Source organism: Propithecus coquereli, unplaced genomic scaffold, assembly GCF_000956105.1.
Source record: "Propithecus coquereli isolate 6110/MARCELLA unplaced genomic scaffold, Pcoq_1.0 Scaffold975, whole genome shotgun sequence".
Lineage (NCBI taxonomy): Eukaryota > Metazoa > Chordata > Mammalia > Primates > Indriidae > Propithecus > Propithecus coquereli.
The window spans coordinates 145,114-156,218 of NW_012156118.1; the positions used below are offsets into that span (position 1 = coordinate 145,114).

Below are 11,105 nucleotides of genomic sequence, written 5' to 3' on the forward strand. Positions count from 1 at the left end.
AAAAGCAAAAACAATCCTAAATGTGTATGAACCTAATAACTGAACTTCAAAACACATGAAGCAAAATTTGACAACTACAAGAATACAAAAAAATACATGACTAGAGATTTTAACATTTCTCTTGGTAACTTGGATAATAAGTAGACAAAAAAAATTTGCATTTGCTTTTTCTCCCTACTCAATTCTTCCAAAATTCAGAAACCATTCATGAGTATTGAGGAGTCTGGCAATACGGTTATTTGTATAAGCCCAATAAAAATCTGCCCTCTCTTTATAGCACAATACAATTGGAAACATTGATTATATTACAAAAGCTTTGACTGAAGTGTCATATTTGAGAATGTGTGTAAAAGTGTCTGGTTTCAAGGGTTTCCAGCCTAACAGTGAGTGAGTAAACATTGTCACTTTCTGGCAGGCCTGGGAACCATAAGACTGTAAGTAAAAATCTAAAGCCTGCCTTAATTTGGCTTCCTGGCCTCAAGACCTTTATAAATCTGAGATTCCTATGTGATCAATGTATAGAGCAGAAGTTATGTTCTAAATAAAAGCTACAGTACACCTCTCATTAGATCATAGCCCTGTGCATTGTTTTCAAGTTTTTTTTATTAATCTATAGACTAGACTAAATGTTGAATTTTTTAAAATTTTTCCAATCCAACTTTCTTCCATAGAATTACTAAAAATGGGAGCTTCTGTATTCCTGAAGGCCTGTAAGCTGAAACCAGATAAATTTTAAGGAAGAATTTTCATGCCTGAAGTATGGGCCACACAGAATGTTCATCAAACCTCCATAAGCCATGACCAGAGACATTCAAACTGCAAACCAGGACAACGAGTTGATGTTTTCACACTGTAGACAGCTCTTCCCAAGATGCTGGAACAAGACTGCATGTCATAATGAGACTCTCACCCACTCTTAATGCCTACGTTTTTTTACTTGACAGAATAATAGTGTTACTGAAATTTCATAATCAGTAGCTTGCATTAGTAACTTGACAGAATCTGACCTAAGAGATCCTTTGGTCCACCCAGTGAATAACTTTGGCAATATCCCTAACACAACTGCTGCTTACTCTCTGCTTTAATTCAACCCAATCATGGGATACTAGATAAAATTGTTCCATATTGTCTATTGGTTAAATTAAGAAAGGTCCATTATTGCTTATACTACATGCTGTGCCTGGAAAAATTCCTCTGGAAAGTTGGAACCACACACACAAAATAAGAAAACAAGGTACATGGGTACAAGAGGTCTCACCCATAATTCCCTATGGTCATTTGTTTCATTCAGTTGGTTGCCTTTAAGCTTAGGTTCATAGCGCAAAACGATTACACAAACATATCACTATTAATTTTATTCTGTATTTTCTGTTTTAAATTTTGTACCCATTACTTGTAAATTTCTGCACAAATACAACTCCTAACAGAATAATGCTGGCCCAGCACTTTGAGGTGACAGCCAATACCTACGGAACAGACAAATTTGAATTTAACAATGGACCCCAGATAGACTTGGCCTGAGAGTCACTTGGCTCCAGTCCTCCCATGTTGTTCAAATGTGGCTAAAAAAATACTATGTATTTTCCTTTTTAAACTTTGTACCTGTTACTTATAAATATCTGCACAAGTACAACTCCTAACAGAATAATGCCAACCCAGCACTTTGAGATGATAGCCAATGACTACAGAACATACAAATTTGAATTTAACAATGTACCCCAGATAGACTTGGCCTGAGAGCCGCTTGCTACAATCCTCCTCAACATTGAAGGATATGCTTTCAGTTTTGCTCATGAAATATATTAATATAGTAAGAATGACTATATGCAGGGTCATACAAAAGCTTCAGTAAAGTGGACCCCAAAACTGGGGTCTGGCCTGAAAGCCAAGTGGGTTCTTGGCTTTGCGTAGGAAAGAATTCAAGAGCAAGCTGACAGAGTAAAGCAAAAGCGAGTTTGTTGAAGCAACTAAGAAACAGAAGGAAGGCTACTCCCTAGGCTGAACAGAGGTCATCTCTCAGAGCAACATAGAGTGGCCCTTTGTGAGTTTCTTTTATCCTTTTTATTTTATATTTTTAATTTAATTTTATGTTTAGCGGAGGGAGGATTATTCATAAGATTTTTGTGAAAAGGGTGGGGAGACCTAGAACTGAGAGGGTCCTCCCTCCCCTTTTTAAACCATGCAGAGTAACTTCCAAGAGTTGCCATGGCATTTGTAAACTGTCACGGTGCTGGTGGGAGGTTTTTTTTTTTTTCCGCATATACTAATGTATTATGACTAGTGTATAATGAGCAGTGAGGGTAACCTGAGGTTGTTTTCGTTGCCATCTTGGTTCCAGCTGGTTTTGGCCAGTTTCTCCACCACCTTCTGTTTTATCAGAGACCGATATTCGAATCTTATGACCCCTTATTGAACAGGGCCTACCAGTTCCCTATCTCAATATCAAGTATAATTTTTGAAAACAATGGAGTTAAACAAGAAAATAATAATGAAAATAATAATCAGAAAATCACCAATTATTTAGAAATAAGGCCATGCATTTCTAAATAGCCCATGAATCAAACAAAAAATATCAGAACCAAGTATCAAGGAAAATTAGAAAATATTAAAACTGATGCTAATAAAAATACAATATATCAAAATTTGTGAGATGCAACTAATAGAGTGTTCAAAAGAAATTTCTAGCTCTAAGTGCATACAATAGGAAAAGGGGGTTAAAAATCAATGATGTCTACTCCCACATTAAGTAGGTAAGAAGAAAAAGCAAAAGAAAGAAAATAATATGGACAAATGTGAAAAGCAATGAAATACAAGCAGGCATACAATAGAGAAAAATCAACCAAACCAAAATTTGATCTTTTGAAAATATTACTAAAATTAACAAACTCCAAGATTAATCAAAGAAAAAGAAGAAAACAAAAATCATAATTTTTGTTGTAATCTGACAAAGAGGACATGACCAAAGATAATAAATACATTAAAAGGATAGTAAGTGATTTTAAATTTACTATAAAGTTGCAGTATGCAAGACAGTGTGGTATTTGCATGAAAATAGACACCAGACCAATGAAAGATTAAATAGAGTCCAATCATAGCCCCACACTTATCTGGTTAATTGAAAAAAAGATTTTTTTCCTAACATAAAATCTAAACATAAAAGATAAGGCTTTAAAGCTCCTAGAAAAATTGTTAGTTAATATCTTCAAATTCTTGAGTTAAATATATTTCATAAACAATAAAAAGTTTCCTGAAATCACCATAAAAGAAATAATGTGTAATTGGACTTCATCTAAATTAAAATCTTCTGTCCATCAGAAGGCAATATTAGAAAAACAAAGAATTGAGCCACAGACTGGGAGAAAGTATTCACAATACATATAGCTGATGAAAGATTCATATACAGAATATATGAATTAAAAATTCCTACTAATCATTATTAGAAGACAATCAACCCAATAAAAATAGGCATATAACTTCATAAAAAGAAGATACATGTAAATGACCAATAAGTGGATGAAAAGTTGCTCAATGTCATTAGTCAATGGGAAAATGCAAATTAAAACTACAATGAGATACTACTTCATACACTCTAGGGTGGCAAAATATTAGCTGTAAGAATTCTATTGCAAGATATTTTGTTTTCTGAATTATTTACCTGAAGAAACCAAAGTCTAAAGAGGATAAGTGAACTTCAGAAAGTCACAGAGCAGTTCATTTAGAATTTGAGGACTGGGATTGGCAATGATACAGATTTTTCTTACAATGAATACTTTAGAGACTGGTGTTCCCACATCTCTCTACAAAACTTCTGGCAGGGACCTCTGGGGATGGTGCCAGACACGATGTGCAGCTATCTTCTCTTTTCCTGGGTGTCTGATCAGTCTGGCTGACTCAGGATCTGGGGTGACCTGCTCTCATTTCTCCTTCCTTGGAGCAGATGAGGGTTCCATGTCCCAGGAGTCCCTTCTGCCTTAAACAGAGGAAGATGCTGTCTTTTCATCTGGCCCTCAAATACGGCTTCTCCACTCTTAACAAGTGAGAACCTAGAGCAGAAGAGTCAAACCCTTACCTAAACATGAACAAATGAGGAACTCTTCTTGTCCCAACTCAGGATTGACAGTAAGTCATTGGTCGCACTTCTCATATGCTGGTCAATCAAGAGAAGCAGAATGGTCCATCAGAAATAGTTTCAGGAATTCTGTTTTTGATATTACTTGTAGTGTTGATCTTGGACAGATATCAGCAGCCCTTTAAGATTCTGTTTTCTCATTCATAAAATAAGGGAGTTTTATTAGGTGGCTTAACATTTTTTAAATCCCTAAAGGGTAGAGTGGCTAGGAAGGTAGCTTTGATCCAGAGGACTATTTTATTTGTGGTCTGAACCCCTAGTCCCTGAATCCAGTTTCTCGAAATTGCCATATACCCCTGAGGGAGGCTTGACAGATAGATGGAGTGTGTCAGGTCAAGTTGGCTAAGTTTTTGAATGTGGAAAAGCAAGAGATTTGGGGAACATTATCAAATTGGGAAGGATCATAAAGGAGCAGATTCAGACCTACAACCAGATATGTTCATATTAAATCTGAACCCCAAGCACTAATTTTCCCAGGATTATTTTCTAATTAAAACAATATTTAGTTCAGGCCGGGCACGGTGGCTCACGCCTGTAATCCTAGCACTCTGGGAGGCCGAGGCGGGCGGATTGTTTGAGCTCAGGAGTTCGAGACCAGCCTGAGCAAGAGCAAGACCCCGTCTCTACTAAAAATAGAAATTAATCAGACAACTAAAAATATATAGAAAAAATTAGCCGGGCATGGTGGTGCATGCCTGTAGTCCCAGCTACTCGGGAGGCTGAGGCAGGAGGATTGCTTGAGCCCAGGAGTTTGAGGTTGCTGTGAGCTAGGCTGACGCCACGGCACTCTAGCCCGGGCAACACAGTGAGACTCTGTCTCAAAAAAAACAAAACGAAACAAAACAAAAACAATATTTAGTTCAAATGTAAAATATAAACAAATCATGCATTCAGTATTTGTATAAACATGCAATTGATTGGACTTACTAATTCAACATCCAGCAATACTTTTTTTCATTTTCACAATTTTGAATATTTTCTGTATACTAGAACCTATGCTAGGCAACCTAAGATCTTCATTAAGGGTCATCTGTTTTATTAATTCTCTCTAGAAGTAAAAGGCAATGCTAGCAACTAATTACACCATATGGTTTTATCATAGCTTAAAATTTATTTTACTGACCATTCTATCTACTATTTTATTCAATAGATGATTAGCAAGACCATATCAAAAATAAACAAGATGAATAAAAATGAGTCCCTGGCACTCAGGAACACATAGTCTAATGGGAATGAGTCCCCAGTTACAAGGCAATATGTCAAGTGTTCTACCAGAGACTCATATAAAGGAACATGGAGCACTGAGCATGAAACAATGAACTCCAACCGGAGAATATAACATATGCTCAGAAATTGACACCTGAGCTCTTACCTGGTGGGGAGGAGGAAGATACATCCAGGAAGGTGGAATGGCAGTAGCATATCACAGAGTCAGGAACATGAGTTGTTTGGGGACTGTGAGTGGCTTCCTGGGTGAGAATGTGGGATGGCCTGGAACAAGGGGAAAATGTCATGGGTAGATAGTTGGAGACAGAATCATGAAGGGCTGTTTATGCCAGGGTAAGAAATAGCTTGAACAATTTCCAGATGGCAGTGAGGAGCATCACAACAGCATGTGACACAGATTCAGTTATCCCTCTTCCCATAGAGGGAAACTGAGGTGCAGAGAAGTTAAATGAATTATTCAAACCCATATTATTAGGCTTGATACAGAAAGCTAATTAGGTTTTTCTTTAAGCAAACCAAAGATTTTTTGTCTTTACATTGCTCAAGCTGAATATTCTCCTCAGAAAAAAATAATTGAGTTCAATGCAATGTTTTTAAGTGTATAGATACAGTGGAGATCAGATTTTGAGGGGGAGTATAAGAAATGCTCTCAGGTTGGCTTAGACTCATCAGCCAGGGTGTTACAGCATCTGTCATAACAATAAAATTGGAACCAAAGGACATGTCTTTTCTCAAAAGTCAATTGTATAAAGTTTTATTAGTTTACTTGCCCAGAATATCAGAAGAATGCTGAGAATATTAATTCATTTTATGAAGTTTTCATTTGGAATCAATGCAATGGGGCTACATGTTTTTATTAAATAATGAAATTCCTGGAAGCGTGTATTCTTTGAGCAAGAAAAAGTGCAAACTGGAATAAATGTTCACTTATTTCTAATTCTTACTATAAAAGTGATATAACTGAATGAATGTAACAAAACATATCACTGTACATCCTGCTATCTGCTTAGCTTCTGAATTTGGACTTGTTTGAAATTAGGGGAAGAGAAGATAGAGATACCAGAAAGGAAGGAGCCTGGGGCTTTCAGGATAGCTCCACCTCAGAGTAGAAATCATGGTTCTAGCCCATTAGCTTTACAAGTATAGAACTGGACCTTGTCCAGACATTGCATTGGACCAAAGCAGACTGACTCACATCAATCACATTCACAAAATATTGAGGCATAAGCCAAAAATATCCACATCCTCATTTGCTATATGAGAACTGGAACTGCCAAATTGAATGGACATTTAAATTCCCTGATGGTGCATCCTCTTCTTGTGGAAAATATGCTTGAGGCTGAACTGGAGTCAGAAAGTGATTTGGTGAATGTTGAAAGGCAGCACAGAAGAGTGGTTAAGAACTTAGGCTTTAACTTAGACAAATTGCACTTCAATACCTAGTTGCGTGGGCTTCAGCAAGTTATGTCGCCAATCCCAGTTTCTACATCTTTAAAGATAGTCATGGTGCAGTGTGCAGCCTTATCGCTTAAGGGAATCCAGTGCCCGGCAACAGCTAGAGCTCAGCCCGTGCTAGCTCTTGTTATTACTCTGACTTGTTTCGTAGAGTCAGAGCAAGGGCTGGGGATTGGATAAACTTAATGCCCAGTCTTATCTAGCTGTGAGAGCCTGGTATATCCTCACTGTGGCTGCTATGGGAAAAAAATATGCAAATCACAAATCAGGATAATCTCTTCTCTGAGCAGCGCTAGGGACAAACTAAGGCATAGCTTTGGGGGCAAACTAAGAATTTGATGCCTTCTATTTAGAAAACATATAAATCTAATAAATAAATAAATATAATAAGGCCATTTTAGGGTAAAGAAGGGTTTAGGAGCAGGAACAGACAGTCTAAAACTTAGGTTTTTAAATCGAAAGGGCCAGTAGGAGAGGAGCCAAGCTGGGTGGAGAAGCGTCTGTAAGAGAGGAGCATCACGGTTGGCAGAGGGAAAGCACGTGTAATTCCCAGGCACGCGGGGGGAATTGGAGCAGAATTTTATGTATGTCCTATAGCTTTTCTTAGGGAAAGCTGGGAACATTATGCCAGAGTAGACTATGATGAAAAATTCTTGCTCTAAAACTTATTTATTTTTATTATTTGCACAGGGTCAAAGCCATTTGATTTTTGTTCTCCTATTTCAGAGATTATACCCTGGCTAACTTGTAAGAACTCTGGGCCTCTCAAAACCTCCTTATTGGCTTCTGTTTAACTGTGTTCCATCATGGTTAAAAGTAATCTTTTAATTACAAAAATAACACGTGCTGGTAAAAATTTGAGTGATACAGCAGTTGACACCTATCACCCTTCAACCCCAACTCACTCTTCAGAAGTAAACAAACACCTTTGGCATATGTTCTTTCAGACAGTGTTCTTACATAGAAACATTTCTATGTTTTAATTTTACTAAAATGGAATTATAAATATACAAACTGTTCTGGTGTTTTACCTTTTTACTTAATGTATTATTTACTTAATTATATTATTATGAAGTGAAAATATTAGTGTATACTGCTAGTATATGGACACTTCAGGGCACACTTTTATATGGTGGCTGACATGCATCATGGGGAAAGCTGAAATCATTGGAAGGAGTCTTAGATATCTGATCAAGAGCTGACACCAATCTATAACTGGACAAATGGTCTGATACAAATTTTTTTAATGTGCAAATTATAAAGTCAAATTTTACCAAAATAGAATTGTTTAAAACAAAGAATTTTTTAAACCAGGGATTCAAAGTACTTTCAATGCAGTATTATTTTACTTTTCTGTTATTTATATTCTAATAAAATTTATTTCACACAGAATTCCAGATATGTACAGAAGCAACCAGACCAGCATCTTTGAATTTCTTCTCATGGGCTTCTCTGAGCACCTGGAGCAGCAGCCTCTCCTATTTGGGCTCTTCCTGAGCATGTACCTGGTCACCGTGGTGGGGAACCTGCTCATCATCCTGGCCATTGGCTCTGACCTGCACCTCCATACTCCCATGTACCTCTTCCTGGCCAACCTGTCCTTTTCTGATATTGCTTTTATCTCTACAATAATTCCCAAGATGCTAGATAATATTAGATCAGGAACTAAACTGATTTCTTATGGCGGGTGTCTGACACAACTCTACTTCTTTGGCCTATTTGCAGATCTGGACAACTTTCTCCTGGCTGTCATGGCGGTTGACCGCTATGTGGCCATCAGCCAACCCCTCCATTACGCTGTGACCATGAACTCCCAACGCTGTGTCCTGCTAGTGGCTGGGTCGTGGGTGATCACTACCTTCCATGCCCTAGTACATACCCTTCTAGTGACCAGGCTTTCCTTCTGTGGTCCCAATATCATCCCCCACTTCTTCTGTGACCTGATCCCACTGCTGAAGCTGGCTTGCTCCAGTACTTATGCCAATGACCTGGTGCTCACCCTTGTGGCAGGAACACTGCTGATTGTGCCCTTTGTCTGCATCCTTACATCTTACTTTTACATTGTATTGACCATCCTGAGAATTGACTCCCCACAGGGTAAGCAAAGGGCCTTCTCCAGCTGCACCTCCCACCTCTCTGTGGTCTCTCTATTCTACAGCACAGCTATTGGTGTCTATTTATGTCCTCCAGCATTCCACTCAGATGGGAAGGACAGAGTCTTCTCAGTAATGTACACAGTGGTGACTCCCATGATAAACCCCTTCATCTACAGCCTGAGAAACAAGGATATGAAGGGGGCTCTGGGAAAACTACTCATGAAAAAACACCCTAACACTCTTTTAGGACCTCAGGGTCCTAACTCTAAGACTCAGAGCTGAGAGTTGAAAATTGGTCTTCTGAGAGCCCAACCACTGTAGCTTCCCTGAACCTAAGACTTCTTTGCTGTCATGTTTACATGTTGAAATACGGGTTGACATCTGAGGACAGGGAGGAAGCCAGTGATACTAGTAACCTGTAATCATGTTTGTGAAGTGTCCAGGTTCTGAGTAGTTCACTACCCGCTCTCAAAATAGTTTGTGCTTATTTTTGTTGGATGCCAAAGAGAAGTCCACAAGTGGGGGACTTGTATACATATAAAGTGAAAATAGAAGTCTAAATTTTTGTTTGGCTCAAGTTCTAAAGGAACTATGGAAGATTTTTCTAGCCCAAGAATATAGGATTCATTACATATGATAGAATGAAATAAAAAGAAAATATTCTGATATTTTACACTTGAACAGGTGATGTTCTATAGAACAATAAGAAGGGGCTTTAACTTAAGTCCTGGGTTCCAGTGCAACCCTCACATCAATGAATTGTGTGACAGCTACATAACTGCTTAAGCACTCTGCGCCTTGGTTTCCGAATTTGTAAAGCGATTGGACTATGTTAGTCTAAGGACCCCCATACATACCCCAGTTCTAATAGTATTTAGCGTTATAGTGACAAAAACTCAAGACTTGAACTCAGAAGTTACAAATCAGGACCCTAAGTCCACCACTTTCACATCATGTCACTTGAGACAACTTCCTTCTCTCTGAGTTTTGGTTTCCCTACCTGTAAAACTGGAAGAACAACTACATCATAGGATTACTCTGAGTGATAAATAATATGTGAACTCACTTGGATCACAGTAAGTGTTCAATAAACGTTTACTGAATCTAAGTCTTCAGAGCTGTTATTTATGCTAATAAATCTTAGGGCTTCCTTTCTCTCCCGTTGCTGGTGCAACCCCCAATCACTTGCACCCCTGGAACCCATTTCTAGTCTTCTTATCTGTTATCAAGAATCTTCTAGGTGATTACTTTCTCTGGTATATACTTTGGAGGTTTCTTCTGAATGCGCAAGTGGAGAATCCTTTAAGGAGAATTCTCCCAGTAGTTATTTAATTCCTCTATATTTGCCTCACATGGGTCTCCCAAAGTTGATTTAATGTAGGTAGAAGAGTGTGCTAGTGTTGGGAGGAATGTTTCTTCACCAGGCTTGATCTGTGCTTCCAAGTAAAGGAAACTCAATTACATAACAACTATCCTAATTGAGTATACCCTTACTGCATGCCAGAATATCTAATTGATTAATCTGGGCATGCTCAGCCCAGATCCTCCATGTTTCTTATTGAGAATCAACCTGCTTACAGGGAGCATATGCTCTGGTGCACAACCCCAAGGGCCACAGGCATCCACACACACCTGGGAGCCCTCCTTTTTTTTTTTTCTCTTTTTTTTTTTATTTCAGCATATTATGGGGTACAGATGTTTAGGTTACGTGTGTTGCCCTTGGTTCCCCCCCTGCCAAGTCCGTGTTTCAAATATGTCCATCCTTCGGGTAGTGTGCATTGCACTCCTTGTGTATACAAATACCCGTCCCCTCCTCCCTCCTCCCCCCTCCCTCCCGCCGCCCTCCCCCTTCCCCAGCATCCAATAGATGTTGTTCTGATATGTGCATTTATGTGTTGATTAGTTAATACCAATTTGATGGTGAGTACAAATGGATCCCGTTCTTCTGCTCTTGTGGTGCCCCTCTTTGGATAATGGGCTCAACCCAAGTGGGAGCCCTCCTTAATCCTGCACTACCTACTTCTGGAGTTGGCTAGAAAAACATTTAGGCTCTTACCCCCAGTCGTACGCTACAACCTAGACATTATCAGTAGTAAAGTGACGGTTTGGCTTCTATCTGTCTAATTTGTCTTATTTATCAATTGATTAATAACTCAAATGGGAAAGAGGGGGTTATTTTCTGGAGTCCCACAAAGACT

General features: G+C 38.6%; 1 protein-coding gene across 1 annotated transcript; it reads left to right on the forward strand.

The window, feature by feature from the left end:
* Positions 1-8,211: 8,211 nt before the first annotated feature.
* On the forward strand, positions 8,212-9,189 carry LOC105827133 (olfactory receptor 1361-like). The gene has a single exon (XM_012665155.1). It carries the CDS (start codon positions 8,212-8,214, stop codon positions 9,187-9,189), a length of 978 nt encoding a protein of 325 aa, XP_012520609.1.
* The last annotated feature ends 1,916 nt before the right edge of the window (positions 9,190-11,105 follow it).